At 33.9% G+C, this 21,369-nt stretch overlaps 1 protein-coding gene and 1 pseudogene across 1 annotated transcript; one reads left to right on the top strand and one right to left on the bottom strand.

Annotated features, from left to right (window-relative positions):
* Positions 1-1,616: 1,616 nt before the first annotated feature.
* Positions 1,617-2,285, bottom strand: LOC147543889 (replication protein A 70 kDa DNA-binding subunit A pseudogene; annotated as a pseudogene).
* Positions 2,286-13,216: 10,931 nt separating this feature from the next.
* Positions 13,217-18,926, top strand: LOC147543888 (ENTH/VHS family protein). Its single transcript, XM_086638260.1, has 5 exons — positions 13,217-13,938; positions 14,361-15,122; positions 15,912-16,067; positions 16,848-17,810; positions 18,541-18,926. The coding sequence occupies exons 1-5, from the start codon at positions 13,732-13,734 to the stop codon at positions 18,580-18,582; spliced, it is 2,130 nt and encodes a 709-aa protein (XP_086494386.1). The 5' UTR covers positions 13,217-13,731; the 3' UTR covers positions 18,583-18,926.
* The last annotated feature ends 2,443 nt before the right edge of the window (positions 18,927-21,369 follow it).

The raw sequence follows: 21,369 nt of genomic DNA, 5'->3' as shown, positions 1-21,369 counted from the left end.
AAGTAACAATAATATAAAAGCTCTAAAATAGCAAAGGACGATTGTTTGCTTATCTTATCGTTAACAAGAAACGAAGGTGCACACAAGATAAGAAGACCAGATTTGACCGACCTTAGAAAAAGTGGTTTACTTTATGTACTCCACCACGATTTAGATTTTTAGCATGTGATCCGCTTAATTTGAAGGTATTGGTTTTTGGTCTACTTGTCTATTTTTGTTTCTGTAAACAACCCTAGGTGAAAAACAACATCCCAGGTGAAATTACTAACTACATGCCAATTTTTTGTCATTTGAACTACTATGTTGTTACCTGGATTGATTTTGCTAAAGAATGAGGGTTGTCTTATAAGATTAAAAACAAAACACAAATCAAATATAAAGGGAAAGAATGAACAAACAATATCAAAATTGTGTGAATATAAAAGGGAAAGAATGAAATTACTAACTACAACGCCAATCAGACTAAGATCATCAAACCAAACCACTGGTATACCCTAACTAATTGAAAACCATAAATTAATTAAGACTTTGAAGAAAATAAAATAGTTTACTTATATCTAAGGTTAGGGGGAGAAAAAGAAGAAGAGGAATAAACTTTCAGATATAACAAAAACAAAGGAGAAGTTTATTTGAGTCAAATGATCAAACATGTGAGGAGCAAAATATGTAAAGAGAGATAATGTACCAAAACTATCAATTTCTTCATTGTAGAGGATTAAGAAAGTGCAAAATAGAGAAATAATAATGGAATTGATCAGTTGAAACTAAATTGTTACCTTTTGATTGAATAGAGGCATTCCGATAGATAAACTTCAATTAGATGGAAGATAGTCGATTACTTTGTAACTGGTATTTGCCATTCCTGTGGTTCTCAGGAGAGATAAAGTGAGTTCTATGGTGAGATTCTTATGAAATCTGATAAATTACTTGTGATTTCTAGATCTACTTGTGATAAATACTCTCTCTCTAAAATTCTACAAGAATTACTTGAGTTTTTGTTTCTGTTAATTATTTTAGTTAGAGAAAAAATTGAATCCATTCCTATTAATGATAGTAAACTCTTACTTCTGGTTCCTCTAGTGTAGTTTTAGTCATTGTAGTAGAAGAAGAAGAAGCAGCGAAGAGAATAAGCGATTTCTGGACGGGAAACATAGAAGAAGAAGCAACAGCAGTAGAAAATCACCGCGAGTAAGGAGAAAAATAGTGGGGAGAGAAAAAATGCAACATTTTAGGGCAAATCTTTTCCTACTTGCACCCACGTTTTTAGTTTGAGCGGGAAGCAAAAAATTTTGGCGACCTTTCTTTGTATAAAATTTTTGATTATGCAGTATAAAATCTGTCCTTATATCATATTTATTGGTCCCTATTACAATTTTATTGGGGACAAACATTAAAAAGTTGTCCCTATTTTTGATATATTAGGGACATACATAAAACCGTCTGTCCCTATTAGACCTTTTTTTTGTAGTTTGAAATCTGGTTTATCAGATGTTCCAAGTTGATCATCTTTGATTTTGGATATATGGGTACGACATAGATTCAACGTTACAGAGAAATCCTTCGACATTGGTATGGACGGAGCCTTGCTTCCCGTTGTGGTAAACCAATTAAATGTTTCACGTGCCTCTAGAATCGATCATTTGATAGATCTTGTGGCCTTCCTCATCGCAACATTTACCCCACAAAGTCAGTTTTTTAATATAGCCAGAATTATTCTTTAACCACGGAACCTTTTTGTGCGTTTGAGTATCATCCTTCTTCGTTATAGGTTTAGTGACATTTATAAATAAAACAACTCCAATTATATCAACAAATGTATTAGGTTCCATCGTTTTAATCTCATCAATGGGTATGAACATGAAAGGATGTTTAGGTATGGCTGAATCGTCCTCTAGACACTTCTGAACATTAGAGTATTTTTCTATATATAACTCATAATTGTTTCTCAAGTGATTAAAATTCTTCGAGGCAGATTTCAATACTCCATTATAAATCAAATAAACGTTCTCAGCTTCCATATCAGCGTAGAATTTATCAACTACATGGTTAAAACACGTAACACGTAGTTCCCCACATTCAGAATCTAAGACATCAAATGAAAATAATTTCACTTTTCCTCGAGCATTTGTGTAGGTTTTGAGGCGACCTTTTGTTGTTACTCTGACGTTCACTTTCCACCTTTTTAGGTGAGGACTTAGGGCCTTGATAGGTAATTCTTTTGAAGGAAATTCTTCCTTAACAGAATCCAACTCTTGATTTTGATTTGACACACATTTCCTCTTCATTTTTTACACAACATTGTATATGATTAACTATAAAAACCTATCAAGGGAAATGATATTCTAACCAACAGTAGAAAAGAAATGAACGAAAAAGTGTAAAACCTTATGATCACTTATATTTAGTTGTGTAGGTTATAAATACGGTGTATCAGCACTAAAAATGAAAATTTTCTCATTTCATTATGAGATATGTTATTGAGGTGTAGCACTATAATTTTATTATTTCTCCATAGCAAATTATATGCACCACATTTGGTAAAACAACACTACAGTGATAGTCAGGTCTCAACAATCAAAGTGGATATGAAGTTATTCTAATAGAGTTAACTTACGGTTTGTGTTCGTTCAAAAAATTATATGGAAAGGATTAAAAATTTGGAACGGTAGTAATAATTTATCTAACATTTATATATTCATTATGTATAGTGGTCAAGATGAGATAGAGAATTAGTCTTACCTCAAACTTGAAATGTTTCTGAATTATTTGGTTGGATGTTGTAGAAGGTGGCTCTGAATGTTATCAACTTTGTTTATCCTCTAGAACACTGTAGCTAAACAAAGAACTAAAGTTATTAATTTGTATATGTTTAATAATGAAGCAATTTAAAGGGTAGTTGACACAACATTAAGCAATAGGAATAAAATCAACTTTTTTTTGGGTGTTTGCAAATAAAATTTTGATTTATATGGCGAATGATCGTCAACCGCCCCATAAGATACTTTGTGGTAAGAACAATGACACAACATCAATAAGTGATGGTATCTTCAATGTCATAATTAGTCACTGAAATACAATAATGTTGAAAAAATCCACAAAACATATTATGGTCAGAAATTAAGAGCTTAAAAAGAAGAAACCCAAGTTAGTTAGATGAAACGAATGAGAATTTTCAACCAAACACAATGCTTTATTAAAAAACACACACACACACACACACACACACACAAGATTATTACTTTCCTTATTGAGGAAAGTAAGAAAAAGACTACAAAATGAATGGTCAGGTGTGAGTTAGATAAAAACGTCATACTTAACCTGTAGATGAAAGTGACTCAAAAGAGTTGTTTAGTTTATTAATCTTCACATTGCGACTTATTATGTGTACTTTCGTTGGCATTTCTTGCAACATATCACCATGTACGTCATATTGACCCCCTTAAAGCTTCGGATATTATGACATGATGTATGAAATTTCGGACAAGGCGAAAGTAGTCATAGGTTGGAGGTGGGCGTGGGTATTGTGGTGGTGGCTTAACAAATTGTAGAGATGAAATGTGGTTCATTGATGATGAAGACGAAGACGACAATGCAGGTGATGCTGATCTATTAATGGATGGCGATGTTGACACATTAATGGATGGTGATGATGCAACCGATGACAAAGTCGGGGACGGCCAATTAACAGACGGTAAAGCCGTGTATTGTGTTTCAAATTCATCTGTTTTCCGACAAAGTGTAACTTTTTTGAACCATTTTTTTTTTTACTTTTTTGATAGCATTGTGGACGTGTCAAAATATTAATTGTCGTAGATGCCTAAAAGAAGCAATACATTTACACAGAAGATGAAGAGTGTTTTTCAGAAAAAATAAAGTCAATTTTCCAAAAATAAGGAGGAAAAAACAATGTTAAGGAATGGAAAGATATACATATAATATTAATAACCAATATGCATATATAGACTTTGTAAAATCAACATCAAAATATCATTATTAACGTTAGTTCTACTAAATATAACAAATTAAGTGTGATCTCAGTCACAGGAGAACTAAACTATATATACCAATAAGAACCTACAAAACTATATCAGGATCTCATCACAATAAGCTTAAACACATACATGGCAACTTGTGACATTTGATAAAGAACTAAACTATATTAATTTCTTTCAGATTTATATAGTAAAACATAGATAATACAAATAGTTAATTTCTATCAGACATTCGATCGGACACATACATGGCAGTTTGTGAACTATTAACAAACAAACATTCATAAAGTCCAATTTTTTTTCAAAATCAGGTAAGATTCGTAACACATTGAAGCAAAAAAACTTACAAAAATGAAGAAAATACTAACCTTTGTATGAGCTAGAACTTCCGAACTACTGTAGTATGTCGTACAATAAAACAAATGATGAAGCAAATGGGTAAAACATAATGTAACCAAGAAAAAAACAGCAAAGGAAGCCAACGACCAGTGAGTATACCCTACACCATATTTATGATGTAGTCAAATATTGATAAATATTTTTTCCAATGTTTATACTGTACAATTGAGGGTCTAGACTTACATGGGTTTTATGGCATATAGCAATCGGGAATAGAAGAATACAATGATGTTATCCACAATCAACGAACTAAACTATATTAAGATCTCATTAAATTAAACTTAAACACATCATGACATGTTATCTCATCAACGGACATTAAGCTTAAACACATTAAGTAGGATTAAAGATTTAACCAAATTATAGATACCAACCAAATATTGTTCTTGATAGGAGATAAATGTTACAAGTCGCCATTGGAGTATATACAAAGTAGGTTTTCTTAATAATTTAACGTAAGATAGGTGGGTGATGTAGTTGGCAGCCGCAATGATGGTTAAATCATCTTATATAAACCAAACGAAAATCTGAAGGATGAAAATGACGACCAAATTTAAATCGAGAGCTTAAAACTAAGTTGTTTTGTTCTAAAGATATATCTATTATCTATTATATAACACAGAAGGGAAAACGATGACTGGGACAAACATCCTTTTTTAATAAGGGATATTGTCTAGAGGTCCTTCTCGAAATTTAAAATATAGTCTTTCGTAGAGATAAAGTTACCTATTTAAAAAATAATAACCGTATCCTTCTTAGAAATAAAATAACTAATTTAAGAAAAAAAGAAACAAAATAAACTTCAAGGGTTAAAAAAAGAAATTAAAATCTCTCTCTCTCTCTCTTTCAATAAAATAATAACAAAGGATATTGTCTAGAAGTCCTTCTCAAAATTTAAAATATAGTCCTTTGTAGAAATAAAGTTACCTATTTAAAAAACAATAATCGTTTCCTTCTTAGAAATAAAATAACTAATTTAAGAAAAAAAGAAACAAAATAAACTTCAAGGGTTAAAAAAGAAATTAAAATCTTTCTCTCTCTCTCTCTCTCTTTCAACTAATTTAAGAGAAAATAAACAAAAAAAAATAATACAAAAAATAATAACTAATAAAAATCTATCTCTCACAATAAAATATAACAATAAATTTCGTAACATTTGATTGATACAAGTGTCTGTGCCCTAGAACACGGACCAATGTACAAATCAAATTTGAGGATTTTCATATTTATTATTGCTATATTGTGGATACCATAATTTTTTGGTATTTTACTTATTGTTTATTTTCTTTTGTTTCCTTTTTTTAAATTAGTTATTATTTTATTGAGACATATTTAAATTTCTTTTTATAAATCTTGCAATATCTTTTGTTTTTTTTTCTTAAATTAGTTATTTTATTCCTAAGAAACACATAGTTATTTTTGTCAAATAGGTTATTTTATTTCTCCGAAGGACTATATTTTAAATTGGTAGGGCTTATAGGCAATATCCTTTATTGAAAAAGGATGTTTGTCCCGTGCCCTAGGTCATGGACAGTTGTATCAATCAAATGTGACGAAATTTTATTGTTTTATTCTGGATACACTCACTTCTTTGTATTATTTTTTTTGTTTCCTTTTCCTTATATTGGTATTATTTTATTGAGAGAGAGAGAGATTTTAATTTCTTTTTTTAACCTTTAAAATTTATTTTGTTTCTTTTTTTCTTAAATTAGTTAATTTATTTCTAATAAGCATACGGTTATTATTTTTTAAATAGGTAACTTTATCTCTACGAAGGACTATATTTTAAATTTTGAGAAGGACTTCTAGACAATATCCTTTATTAAAACAGGGTGTTTGTCCCAGTCAGCAATTTTCCTTCTGTTTTATTATATAGATATTGTCTAGAAGCCCTTCTCAAAATTTAAAATATAGTCCTTCGTAGAAATAAATTTACCTATTTAAAAAACAATAATCCTTTCCTTCTTAGAAATAAAATAACTAATTTAAGAAAAAAAAAAAAAAATTTCAAGGGTTAAAAAAAGAAATTAAAATCTCTCTCTCTCAATAAAATAATGACTAACTTAAGATCAAAAAATAATACAAAAAAATAATAACTAATAAAAATCTCTCTCTCTTAATAAAATATACCAATACATTTCGTAACATTTGATTGATACAAGTGTCCGTGCCCTAGGGCACGGGATATACCCTAGTCTATATAATAAAACAGAAGGGAAAACGATGACTGGGTCAAACATCCTTTTTTAATAAAGTATTGTCTAGGAGCCCTTCTCAAAATTTAAAATATAGTCCTTCGTAGAAATAAAGTTACCTTTTTAAAAAACATTAATCGTTTCCTTCTTAGAAATAAAATAACTAATTTAAGAAAAAAAGAAATAAAATAAATTTCAAGGGTTAAAAAAAGAAATTGAAATCTCTCTCTCTCTCTCTGTCTCAATAGAATAATAACTAAGTAGCCTCCGTTAACCAAATAAAATAATAATAACTAATTTAAGAGAAAAGAAACAAAAAAGTAATACAAAAAAATAATAATAATAAAAATCTCTCTCTCAATTAAATTTCGTAACATTTGATTGATACAAGTGTCTGTACCCTAGGGCAAGGGATATACCCTAGTATATACATATATAGGAACTTGGTTAGTCAAAATCTGACAATTTTGGTTGAAAATTGAATACATAATCGTTGATCAACTAGATGCAAGTATTTGATAGGGATGGATATAAAATAACATGAAATTTCGGTAAATCCATCTTGTTGTTTAGCAATTTCCTGTAAGTCTTTAACAACCAACACAATATGCACCCAAATTGCCAACAACCCTTGGTTGAAGTGGTAAGAGGTATAATCTTCCACCTAGAGGTCAAGGGTTCGAGGCACACGCTGAAAAATTCAAAAAAAAAAATGCACCCAAATTCACCTAAAGCGCCTCAAATTCACTAATGTTCAAAAAATACTCCATTAGAAATAAATTTTTACCTTGAGTTAATTCCTATTTGGCCCCCTACTTTGTGACCAGCTTCCTTTATGGCCCTATTTTTTTCGTAAATTCAAATATGACCCCCTTTTCTTGACACCGTCAGTCAACTTTTATGGTTAATCTTTTTGTTTCCATTATTACCCTTGTTTATAAAAGAGATTTTGAAAATTCAAATTTGACCCCCTTAAAAAATAAGTTGATTCACAAAAAGGTTAAGTTGTTTAGAAAAAAATTAGGGGTCAAAACAGAATTTCTTTTAAAAATACTAAACACACTTCTCTCACCTCCATGTCATCACCAATCTTCCCACGTCATCACTCACCTGCCACCTGACCATCTTCTCCGGCAATGGTCGCTGACCGTCAAAAAATCCGGCGACCATCTTTTTTTTTCTTCTCTTCTTCTTCTTCTTTCTCTCTCTTCTTTCTCGGTCTTCTTTATTCTTTCTCTCTCCCTCCTTTCTTTCTCTCTCTCTAATGCTCCGGCGAAGGGGAGGACCCCTTCGCCGGAGCACTGGTTTCTAGACGAAACCGACCTGGTTTCGTCTGGAAACTAGGCCAGACCAGATGAGATCTCGTCTGGTCTTGAAACCAGGCCAGACCAGACGAGATCTCCTTTCTTTCAAAAGAAATGTGTTTGGTGAAACCAGGTGAGTGATGACCAGAGCCGTGTTTGAGGGGGGGCGGGGAGGGCGTCCGCCCTGGGCCCCCACCTCAAAAGGGCCCAATCTAATAAAAGGGCCACAACTAATGTTATATATAATACATGTACCTACTTAATCATCTAATGAGTAATAGCTCTATTGGGAAGGGTAATGGGTGTCCATGCAACTGACCTGGGTTCGAGTCTTGGCTTCCTCATTTTGAAGTTTGTTTTGGATGAGAATATAATTGCTAAATCAATCTTTATTTTTGCTCCACAACACTTTGTCTTAACCATTTTGTTATTTTAGGTGTATTTTGTTAGTTTTTGAAGTGTTTTTTAAGAAATAGAAAGCTAAATGTTTTTTTCACAAAAAGAAAACAATAATATATAAATACACATGTGAATCATCTATGATTTTCATTATCTTATATTTTGTTCAATTTTTTGTTCGTAATTTATTTTTGTACAAAAAGCCCGCAATTAAATTTTGCCCAGGGCCCTCAAATTCTCAGGCACGGCTCTGGTGATGACGTGGGCAGATTGGTGATGACATGGAGGTGAGAGAAGTGTGTTTGGTATTTTTAAAAGAAATTCTGTTTTGACCCCTAATTTTTTTCTAAACAACTTAAGTTTTTTGGGAATCGACCCATTTCTTAAGAGAGTCAAATTTGAATTTCCAAAATCTCTTTTATAAACAAGGGTAATAATGAAAACAAAAATATTAACCATAAAAGTTGACTGACGGTGTTAAGAAAATGGGACCATATTTGAATTTACGATAAAAAGGGAGCCATACCGAAAGCTGGTCACAAAGTAGGGGCCAAATAGGAATTAACTCTTTTACCTTTGATTCTAATTAAAGACACTCAATTCACAATCTAAATTAAAGTGATGCACTTTGCTCTTCACTACCAAAAGGAAGAGCCAGAAATAGGGTATGGAGGAAACTAAAATCATCACCAATTTAAAGTATAGGATTTTAGTGGAACACTATTGAAGAGATCACTCACCGGAAGCTCATTGCACGAACCAATCCTTACCTAGACATGGTGGGGTCAGCCGATTATGTAATTTACTGAACTCTAATATGAGTATTAGTGTTTGGGCTAATCTTACACTTAGTGAAACACTCAAACCTAACAATACTCGATCTAGATTTTGCAAGAAACTAAATAATATGCATTGGTTGACATAACATTATAAGCTACAAAAAAATATAGATGGCCATGGAAGAGAAACTAAAGTTTAGTATATACAATAATAAGTGTACTAGATCATGTTAGCATAGTATTCCTGTTCACAATAGGATTCAAGTCTTCACAAAGCTAATCTTTTATCGCCCCGAGATGCAATAAAACTCCCAGCCTACAACAAATCTAAATGGTGTTTTAAAGATTGTTGTACTATTACCGTCAGAATGGTCATATTAATCACCTTCATCCTACAACATATACGTCTTCCTACACAAACTATTCAACACTATCAAGGAACTCTTAATTTTTTTTATTAAGATAAGGAACTCTTAATTTGTTCCTTAAAAATTATTTATTCAACGTATTACGTATACACCATGTAGTCATTTAACTCTTCTTGTACAAAATTAACATATCTCTCAAGCATTTCGTTAAAGATGTGATAAACAGTGTTGTGTGAGAAAGAGAGAGAACATTGCAAAGAAAGTAAATTGTCATAACTTTACATAAAAAAAAATCTTGGTTACCTGGAGGGAACAACTACACCAAGAACAGTTCATTCCCAGATTTGTGTGAGGCGTTGCCAATGACAAACAAAATATGTTGGTAGAGGATAATCAAGTCATCAAAATAATTCATTCCAAGAAATGAGTGAGACGTTACGAATAACAAACACAAATATGTTGGTAGAGGTCTAGAGGATAATCAAGTCATCAGTAAGAGTATAGTTTGTCCAAGATTTCTAATTAGAACTTACCAATCAAGAACTCGAGAAGGGGTTCTTCACTTTAAAAGCATAAGAAAAATGTATTGATGGCCAAACCAGAATAAAAAAATATAAAGTTGAAGAGCTGTATGAATACACACATACATACACTCTTACAAAGAAGCTCTTAAAAAGAACAATGAAATACAAAAACTCTTAAAAAGAACAGTAAAAAGCTAGATGAGGAAGAAAACCCATGAAGATTTTATGGAGGGAGGAATAAACTTACTTGGAACCCAAATCCCTTGAGTCGACTTAGAAGGAAGCACAAATAAAAAAAATAAAGCACAAATTTTGAGAGCTAGAGATTAGAGTTGACCTAGAAAATATAAATCAAACAGGGAAAGAATTATAAAACAAACGAAAAAGAGGCAGAAACCATGAATTTACTTGAAATTGGAAGCAACTGATTGAAGAAGGAAACAATTGATGAATAAGGTTAGTTATGAAAGATGGATAGATGGGAGATTTTATAGAGGCCAGAGTTATCGTCTCAGTAACGCTGGAATTGAAATTTTTCTCATAATTTCTCATTCGCGATTAGAGGAACGGAAGGATGTGAAGATGAAAACTGCGTCTGTAATGCTCCAATCAGATATCTTGAAGTGAGTAATTGAAGAGCTTGATGGAGGAAATTTGCATCCAAAACATGATTTGGTTGTCAATAACTTGTAGCTAGAGTCCCAATTGGGTGCCAAGAGCGTGAAAGCATTTAATTTGCTTCCCTTTCCCAACTAAGCGCCAACAATGAAGAGCCAGATGACCAGTAATTTATAGAGAATTAAAAGCATTGAGGGTGAACTTGAATGTAATTCAACCCACGGTCTAACATGTCATGTCTTACTTTAATCAAACCAATCCAACATTTAAAACAATAATGACGTGTCATGTGTCTAACGTTAATCAAAATAATCTAACAGTTGATATTACTACTGATATGGCACGGACGACCAAACTTATCTCTTTGTTTGTCATAGTCAACACTTTTCAACCTGTTTTATAACATACAAGTATACACACATATATAAATGAAACCAGAAATAAATTCAATCGCACACATATTTTATTGCATTTAGGAGCAGATTTACTTCATCCTAAAATCATGAACACCTACCGAGTTAAGTTTTGAGCTATGAACTGCATTTCGAATACAGCGATCTCGAACGGGTATGCAAGAGCATCTTTTTTTGCGTTTATACCTAGAGACTTGATAAATAATTACCTGTATCTAAAACTTTAGGTGTCTCTCACTATTTCATAATACATCCACTATCGGCTCTCCATCTTCTCTCTCTCACCTTAAGCTCTCCCCTTCTCTTAGATATCTCTCACTATTTTCAAGATATTAGTGTGTACAAACTCGTAAATTGATAGATTAGAAGTAGTGTTAGATGTAAGAATGTGTTATATCTCTAACTATGAACAAAATCTACAGAAATTCAGGATCGCAGCTACTTAAACCCTTTTGGTAGTAAAATTTCTAATTTAATCTTTCAAAAAACACTACCTAGTTCTTTTCTCCAGCTTTCCGACAAAAATATGAGTTCTATGTAAAAGTGAAATGAAAAGATCAAAATGATGTCAAAGAGGGGATGTCCATACTAGATGATATAACAACATAAATCATTAGGGATTTTGTACTTGCAAATTTATTGAACTTCCATCTTTAAGCAATTTTCAGATCTGACAACAACCCAGGGGATACAATAGGGAGCGCATCTTAGATCATCTAGACAAAATAAACCCCACCCACAACTACAAAGAACAATATTGGTACTTCTCCGTCAACTAAACATCTGCTTATAGATTTTGGAAAGAGAATTAATTAAACCCATTATTAGTTCGGTATCTTAATCCACAAACAGGTGAATTAGAAAAATTTCAAAAACTAAGTAAGATTCGTCACTTAAAAATATTAAATTTGCATGAAGCTCAAACAAAATGTTTGTAGTTTTGAGGATGAAATCCTAAAATCTCATCACATTTTAGATATAAAATCTAAATTATTTGATTATTAACATAACAAAAAGTCTGAGATAATTTAATATAAATAAGAAGAAATAGAGAGAAAAAGATGGGTGTAGAACACTAAGCACCTGATTCGGTGATAACCCATAATATAGGTCTGCTAAAGGAAGGGAAGAAAAATGAAGATGATGATGAAGAAGAAAATAAAAGATGGGTAGGGTTTGAGAAGGTACTCCATTTTGATAAAAATAATGAAAATTATTTGAGTTCGTTTTTTATATTTGATTTTGTTATCTTATTTTCGTTTTCACAATACTACATTTCAACACGTGATATTTATATTTGGGTCGACCTGGGCCTGTTGACGCCCCAGCCGCCACGGTTCGGTCAAAAAAGGGGGACTGGGTAGCGTAAGCCTTCCATTGAGATTATTTGATACGGGAGTGTTTGAGGGCAAACAAATTTTACCATTGGCACACACCACCTTCTTTTATTTGGTCGGAAACTTAGATCAAATTTAAGACCGCACACAAACCTGGTGAAAGATCGCTTGACAAGGATTTTTTGGCGAGTGTTCATCAGGAGACGAGGAAGAAAGAGAGTTGGAGAAAGGGAAAGACGAGTTAAAAATAGATGGTAAGATGAGTTTGGAAAGCTGGAGAAATGGTGAGATGTATTCAGTAAGTTCAAGAGAATGATATCAATCTTGTTAGTGAGAGAAAAAGAGAGAATCAGAGGGATATACTAAAAGTTAAGGTTACATCTGCCTAACTTACTAGTCTAAAAGATATTAGCCGCACATTACCTCGCTAACAACGACATTATTATAGTCGTGCCGATGGTTATACCAAACTAGGGCTAGGGAAAAAATCGAGAACTTGAAACCTGTTATGGATACCCGAGTCCATTAGATTTAGGGGTGAGATTAATGCTCGGATACCCGAATCCGACGCGCTCACCCGAGCCCGTTGAGGACCATGAGAGCCCTCGCCTGAAGTCGGGTACCACCCCCGCCTGACCCATTAAAATTTGGTGGGCAGGATCGGGTCCAAATAAGAGCTTAAACTACGGTTGGTTTAGTAAGTTAGAGTGAAGGTAGATCTTGTGACGTCCAAGAGACTCATGCCGACCTCCCAATTCTAGGCTTAAGTGGCAGAATTCTTTTTGATTTGTTTGCCTGATGACTTTTATCTGAGTTGCCCTATTTGTTTCTTGGTGGTTCTGTTAACTTTCTGACGCTATAAATGTCTGACCGGTAAGTTCGATAGATGTAGCCTAAATTTTCCTATATCAAGTGATGAGGTTGGTTAGATGTTTTCAGTCAATGTCTTTTGACTGGAGTCAATCTCTTTGGAGGTGCGTCAAGAGCAATTCTTGGGTGCGCCAGCGCCTATAGACGCACCAAGGACACGTGCTGCCTAACGTACGCAGGTTGTTTAGTTTAAGAAGATTAGTTAGATCTAGGTTAACGTTAACCCCCAAATGGTCCATGCGTAGACCTGTTGTTTCCACTTCGAAACCTTCTGTTTCTCTCTCTCTCTAAAAGTTTCCCCAAAATTCTTCCATCACAAAATTGATTCATTTTCTATCCTCCTTTCTCGATTGTTAGCTCAGTATTCCTCTAGGGTTTTGTACTTCTACGAGAATCCGAATTCTCGGATCTCATATTCTACAAATCTGTTAAAATTTTCGTGTTTATAGGGTTTCTTTTAAGTTGAGTTAGTGGGGATTGGCCGATTTGGGAATTCTTGAAAAGAAGAATTTGAGGTTTTTTTATTTGAATCAATGGATTCAAGTAGAAGAGCTGTTGAATCTTACTGGAGATCTCGCATGATAGATGGGGCAACTTCCGATGAAGATAAGGTTACTCCTGTTTACAAATTGGAGGAGATTTGCGAGCTTCTACGATCTTCACATGTTAGTATTGTGAAAGAGGTGTCTGAGTTTATCTTGAAACGTCTTGATCATAAGAGCCCAATTGTTAAACAAAAGGTATCAAATCTCTCTCTCTTTCTCTCTAGGTAAAGAAAAGTATGAAACATCAAATTCTTATTCATACCATGGTTCCAAGGTAACATTGATCTATGAATCTAGGGTTTGGTGAACAAGTAGAGATTGTTTGGATAATGATTCTAGGGTTTTTATGAACTAATGTTTTGTGCTTCTGAAATTTTGAAATTGAGTCACCCCACTCGTAATTCTTTATGTTCTTAACTTTTAGTAAATCAGTTCAGAGTAGGGAAAGTTCAAATTGATATTTCTTTTATGATTTGCAAGCCCATAAATCATCAATTTATTTTGGGGTGAGGCTGGGTAGAATCTGTAGGCAAAAAACTTGTCTAGGGTTATTGTAATTTATAATCTTTGAATTGTAAGAATTATGACATTCTAACTTAAAATGCTTCAACTATTAGGCGTTACGGGTGATAAAATATGCCGTGGGGAAGTCCGGTTCGGAATTCAGAAGGGAAATGCAGCGTCATTCTGCAGCTGTGCGCGAACTTTTCCATTACAAGGGTTATCCAGACCCACTAAAAGGTGATGCTCTTAATAAATCTGTTCGTGATACAGCTCATGAAACAATTACAGCAATGTTTGCGGGGGATGACAACAAACCTGCACCAGCTGAAGATCTCAATAGAAGAATACAAGGATTTGGCAATAAAAATTATGAGATGCCACCAGATGATAAAAAATCATTTTTTAGTGAGGTGGTTGGTATTGGAAGTGCTTCTATCAAACAGGGGCTTAGCCATATCACTGCAGCTCATTCGCTTAAGAAGAATGACAATGGTAGTTACAGGAGCCCAAATCTTCGGAGGTCATTGACAATGGAAAGTGGTGAACCAGATAGATATGACAGAGTGGAATATCAGAATGAATCACGAACCTCTTCCAGTTCCGGTGTTGCTAAGAATGTAGCTACTGTAACTTGGGGACAGGATTCGAGAGTAAACATGACCGAGACTACCAATGGATCCTCTGGTTCTAGTTATTCAGGTTCAGGGAGTAAGAGTCGCGAGGAAAGGCTACTGGACACAATTGTTACGTCTGGGGGTGTCCGACTTCAACCCACTCGTGATGCTCTTCAGGTCTTCCTTGTAGAAGCTGTGAAGCTGGATGCCGTGGCACTGAGTCATGCTCTTGAATTAAAGCTTCAATCTCATTTATGGCAGGTTCGTTCCCTTATTTTGATACTTTTACATCTGTGTTCTGTGTACATAGATAGATGCATGGATAATTTTTTTGAAACTTCGAATGAAGATTTTATTGATAAGCAAAGGAAACAATGTACAATCATAGTAAACAAAAACCTAACGATGATCTTTTACATGATATGTTGCGATATTCATGTATCCCAGATTCCCAGTTGTATACAAAATTATAATATGCGATAGGGTTATTATTTTGTGTCATCCTAGACCAATGAAATACGATCCCTTTGACATCTACTGGCACTATGGTATTTAAGTTTTCCTCCTTAAAGGTTTTCTGGTTCCTATCTTTCCATATACACCATTGACCATACAATGGCTATAGGAACCATGTTCCAAATGTCTCTAAACATCTTTTTCTGGAGGCCTTCCCATTGCTCTAAATTATGAGCTATCCAATTTGCCTTACACCAGTTAACTTTGAGGGATCTTGTGAAATAAGTCCAAATATCATCTGCAACCGGGCAGTGTAATGAGGTGGTCGATAGACTCCGACTGCTTCATGCATACTACACATTGGTTCACCATATTGAAACCTTTCGTTTTTAGCTGATCTACGGTGGGTAGTTTGTGGGCGTATGCTGCCCATACATAGATGCATGGATGTGTTAATGTAACTTTTTTTCTCTCTTTTGTTCTCTTTCGATTTAGCTAACAATGCAATGGGGGGCTCAAAACATAACTCTGTTTAGGTAATCATTTTTTATAAATGGATGCCTTTTGTAAGTTTATTTCTTATACTTATTCCAGGTTCGCATGAAGGCTGTGTGTGTCCTTGAGTCAATTTTAAGGAAAAAGGATGATGATCATTTTGCAATTGTAGCCTCTTATTTTAGTGAGAATGTAGATTCTGTGGTGAAGTGCACTGAATCTCCTCAGGCCTCTCTAAGGGAAAAAGCAACTAAGGTATGCATGGTTTTTGATGTCTTGGTTTCACATTCCTGAGTGGATCAACAACTAAGTAAATGATATGCTTGCAATTCATTCACTTTTGACTTGTAGTTTTAGTGCTAAATCTTACTATTACCTACTAAGTTTAGTGAGCAACGTAGTTTGTGCAGGTTGTTGTTTACCCGAGACTAGTTCTTCTTTATATGTTTGCAATTATTTCTTAGTAATAGGTTGTCAGATTAGTTATTGTGATAGAAGCTGTTTTCTGTGATCTGGTTGGCTGTCTAAAGTAGGATTCCCGACGGGATAAAAATGTTAAGTTTGTTCTATAAGCGGCTTCTTGCTTCAAATTGGGTAAAGAAGCTAATATGTTCACTGATGCCTTGAAATTTTTTCAGCTGATAAGCATAGAATTATCATTGGTGGGTTGCTTCTATCTGCTAGATTCAAGTTTATTACTTAAATGTTTATGCATAAGATCCCAATTTTCTTTATGAGATACAGTGATATATGTGTAACACTGTAGCTATCCTACTATATATTACGGAAATTGAGTAAACAGTAAATATGTTCTTGCTATGCTGATCTCCTCATTTTCACGGTGTTAACATTATATTAGTTTGTTAATTAAGAGGCGATTGGATTTCCTGCCAACAGTTATTCTTTACTTTGAGATGCCATCAAGTATCTAAATTAAGTATAAGAGTTATGTTGTTACAATGTTTGATGCTTAATGCAGCCCATGGATCCGTCTTTAGCATCTGATTGTTGCAAGTAATTTCTGGGTTTTAATAGGTCTTAAGCTTGCTTGAAGGGGAACAGAGTTCCGGATTGAATAGTATTCCAGAAAATGAATCTCGTCTGAAAGCTGAGACAGTTGCAGTTCAGATGCCTGACTTAATAGACACTGGTGGTCCAGATGATTATTATGGGAGTGGAGATTTTACTCAAAATCAAAGTGAAAATACTCCACACGTGAATGCCCCAACAACGGCCATAACAGATTTATTTGGAGATACCTTAGTAACTGGCTTAAGCTCCAGCGAGCCTACGAACAACGATGATCCCTTTGCTGATGTGTCATTTCATACAACTGAAGATAGAGAACAAGTTGATGACCTCTTCTCAGGCTTGACCATTGATGATAAGCAAGCCTCTAGTGACGTCTTTACATCGGCAAATAAAAGTCGCCCAGAACTCGTTGACATATTCAGTTCCACTTCTGATCAAGTTCTTCAAGAACCAGTGGTGCACAAGAAAGAAGTGAATGATTTAATGGTTGATTTGACTCTGACCGGGGTTGCCCATGAGTTGAAGCAACAAGGAAGTTCCTTCTTAGATGTGAAGACGCTACAAAACCAATCAGTTTCAAACGGCGCGTTAAATGGCTTATACGGATCTCAAATTAATGCGATGAATGTGAACAATGCTTTTGTTCCTCTTGGGGCGCCTATGCCTTACAGTATGGCTCCAAATATGATGCTAAACCCTGCTTTTGCATCACAGCAGATAAATTATGGTATGATGGGGAATTTCTATGCTCAACAACAGCTTCTTGCAACTATGTCCAATTTTCAGCAACTTGGAAATCTAAGTGCTCTAGGAAACACTAATCTTGGGCACCCTGAAGGGAATAATATGGAAGGAGGACACACTTCTCCCCTACCTGACATTTTCAACCCAGCCATTCCTAGTCAAGCTCGCAGTACCATGACCAACCCAAATAAAGAGGAGACAAAAGCGTTTGATTTTATCTCGGTAAGATTGAATTCTCACACTTTAATGTTGTCATTCTAGTAAGACAGGTCAAGAAGTCTATACGTCTAGGTTATACAAATTGAAAAATTCTTCTCGTAAGTCGTAACATTTTAGGATGAGTTATATGTTTCTAATTAATTAGAATGGTCATATTCTTCTGTGTTATTAATGTTAGGAATTAGGATATTGTTTAAAGAAGGATGTGATAAGAGTGGATTATCTGCTATCTCAATCATCTGAAACTCTAAAAAACGTTGACATGGGCACGGGCATCTTATATACGCTAAGTGTATTCTAGTTGTGATTATGAACTGCTAGCAGTTGAGTTCAGGGACCCACAAGATTATGCCAGCCAAAACCTACTATTGTTTCGGGATCCGAACTTTTTGTAGAGACAGCCTAATATAAGAGTCTTATTCCAATATGTTCTCCTTTTTCTGTTCGGGAAGCATAGCCCTTTATTGTTAAAGGCAATGTATTTTGCAAACTTGACTTGGTCAATTTATTATGACGTATAGATTCCTTTCTGTTATTCCTGCACGAAACTGGTTATTTGATTCCTGTTATATCTGCACGAAACTGCTTATATGATTCCTGTTAAAACTCATTTGTCCAAAAATCTCTTTCAGCCATTAGAATACCTCTATGTGAGAAAGATGGGTACCTAGACTTGATTTCCCTTCGAAGTTTGATTATGTTATTAACAGCGTGTATACATCTTCACTTGCAGGACCATTTATCAGCAGCACGTGATCCAAAGCGTGTGGTCTGAATAAGGTTTATTTATTCGGAGTAAGGAGTTGAAAATGAAGTCTTGGTTATGTCCTTTCTGCAGAGTTCGTTTCTAAATGAACATATTTTCACTAATAAGTTTTTTTTCAAGTAGAATTTATGATCTTTACTATTATGTTTTACCTTTTTTTTTCCGAACGAAAATTGCATTTATATGTTTAGAGAGGCAAAATCATAAAAGCAAGATGAGTTGAAAGAAATGGATGTATGTAATGATAACAAGAATACAACTTATGCTTGTGTTGTATGTTGTGGTGGATTTTCTATTGCTTTTGGTTATATTTCATATTACATACTGGCAGGGCTTGTGTTGGTGGACAAAAAGAAGTGATTTAAAAATTTCTCTTTGTATCATATAAATTAGACTCTAATATTACTAATAGCTTTTGGTAAGAAATTGAAGGTCAAAACTTTTATCTTAGAATTCTTTTACTTATCATGTTAGTTTTTGTAGTTGTAGGGCCTGAGTGGGTTCAGAGGTAGACCAAGCAGGTCCCATGCCGATCCCCGCTTCAAGGACTTTCCATTTAAAAGAGAAATTATGTGAAAGAGAAGAGAGAGGCTGATCACATGAAGAGGTTTGTCATACAGACAATAGTCCTGGCCCAAAGTAAGCAAAACCTTGTCTTGGGTCACTAAATTTGAGGGCCACCAGCTCGTTCTGGGCAAATTTCATTTGGGACCAGCCAACTTATACTCCCTTTAAAAGAAATTTGTGGACAAAGGTGTTGTTTTCATCAAATTACTTGTCCCACACAAAGAAGATTCCAATGAAGGGCTTCCAAATTTGGATGTCAGAGACCATCAAAGATGCCCAAAGCCCCTACCTGAGAACAATAATAATAAGTCAAGTTGTACTATAAATTAAAAAAGATAATAAGAATAGGAATAGGATGCCTTTGCTAACATACCCGTCTAGGAATCTCTTGCAACAAAAAAATATGTGTCTAGGATCTACCCACACCAACCCATATTGACGTAAAATATTAAGAGAAATCATAAAATCCCTAATTAATTAGGACTCTCTTAGAGGCAATGGGGTTCTTATCTTACCAGGAAGCCTCAACCCCACTTGAGATATTCAGCAAAATGCCATTTATTTGTGAAGATTGCTTATAGGTAACAACAATTACTGAGTACTGCTGAGTCCACATGGAAAATTTTCAACCAAAAATAGTCTACATGAAAGTATATTTATAATTTTTGGGTTCCCATTTAAAAAATCTACACTTAAACACACATTTAGTCCACTCAGTGGCGAAGCCAAAAATTTATATCAATGGGGGCACTTCTTAACCGTAATATTTGAAAAAAAAAACAAATAATAACTTACTAAAAAAAATTGCGTGAGTGATTCATTCCAATCTAATACATGTCTATGATCATATACGTATTAGGTAAATCTACTATCATCATAATAATTTGTAAAACGTTACTTCTTTCTAGAATTATCAAATCATTTACATTTTTCTCATCATAAGCGCCTATCATCACTCACCTACACATTTATCATTTGATCCAATGGTTTTTTTTTTTTTGTTGAACATTTGATCCAATGGTTAGTTTTAACAATGTTCATACATGAAATAATAGTGGATATGTGATTTTAAGCTCCAAAATACTAATGGAGCGACAACAAAACACTTTTGTTTATAACGTATCCATGGAGCCGAAGAAAATTAAATTTTCAAGAAAGGACCACTGACACAGATCTCTTTGAGCAATAGAGTTCGTACTTGTTGAAGATACAAAACAATTATTAACGTAAAATATCTATGTTGTACGCTTTAATCTGAAATAAGCGATATATTACTTATAAACGAACACATGAGGGGATCGACTTTTTTTCTTATTGAAGTTGTCTTGTTCTGATGTAGCAATATTGAAAAATTATAAAGATACAACTTATATTTCAAATCGAAATTTTGACATTAGTTAAAATTATTTAATAAGGACTAAAAGACTTAGAAGGTAAAAATTCCAAAAGAGAAGGATGAAGGGGTTTGAACCCAAGACCTGGTCAATGGATTTTACCATTGAGCTGTGACCAAACTTTAAATTAAATTGGAAGCCTTTAATCCTAATAGCAGTTACTATGGCAGTACATGACGAAGAAGGAAACCATGGGGGCGGTGCCGGTGGGGGCACGCGCCCCCACATGCCCCTTTGTGGCACCACTCCTGTCCACCCTAATACTAATATAAGGTTTTAAGCCTAAATAATAATTATAATGAATATTTAGTCCAAATTAACTCATCTCTATAGAAAAAACAGATCTCGATCATTTCTATTTAATCATAATACTCATTATAACTTTCTATATAAGAAAAAACTCACTTTCGATTGATTTCAAACTTACTATCTGTTTCGCAATATACACGTTATTTAGTATCAATTACATATATTTCTACGACAAAACACATTTAGTATAGTTAAAGTATGTCTAGATGTCAAAGTTACAGTGTTTTTCTGTTTATTGATTCTTGTTATGTTTCATAAATAACGTGTTATTTATTGTTAAAGTTTCATAATTTATTTCTTTATTTTTTGTATGTGTACATAACACATTAAGTATCAACAATGTTTCTTCCAAAAGGGAAAATGACTAAAATCCAATTTCCTGGGAAGATTGGACCTTAATCCCTTGTTGAATTTTATTTTGGGCCTAAAACCCGTGGACTCTATAATTTAAGTATGTACAATAGACATGTTTTATCAGATACATTAGGTATGTATAGCGGCAAAGAAAGATCCGCTTTCATTATAA

Source organism: Eschscholzia californica, unplaced genomic scaffold (assembly GCF_041429995.1).
Source record: "Eschscholzia californica isolate CP2 unplaced genomic scaffold, dmEscCali1.0.p SCAF_4, whole genome shotgun sequence".
Lineage (NCBI taxonomy): Eukaryota > Viridiplantae > Streptophyta > Magnoliopsida > Ranunculales > Papaveraceae > Eschscholzia > Eschscholzia californica.
The sequence above is the reverse complement of the archived record's forward strand: the minus strand, read 5'-3'. Positions and strand labels throughout refer to the sequence as shown.

Excerpts from the sequence above, each read along its gene's own strand:
- LOC147543888 (XM_086638260.1), top strand. The coding sequence starts at position 13,732 with ATGGATTCAAGTAGAAGAGCTGTTGAATCTTACTGGAGATCTCGCATG. Across the intron at positions 15,123-15,911 it reads TTCAATCTCATTTATGGCAG|GTTCGCATGAAGGCTGTGTG; the intron begins GTTCGTTCCCTT and ends TACTTATTCCAG. Across the intron at positions 17,811-18,540 it reads AAGCGTTTGATTTTATCTCG|GACCATTTATCAGCAGCACG; the intron begins GTAAGATTGAAT and ends CTTCACTTGCAG.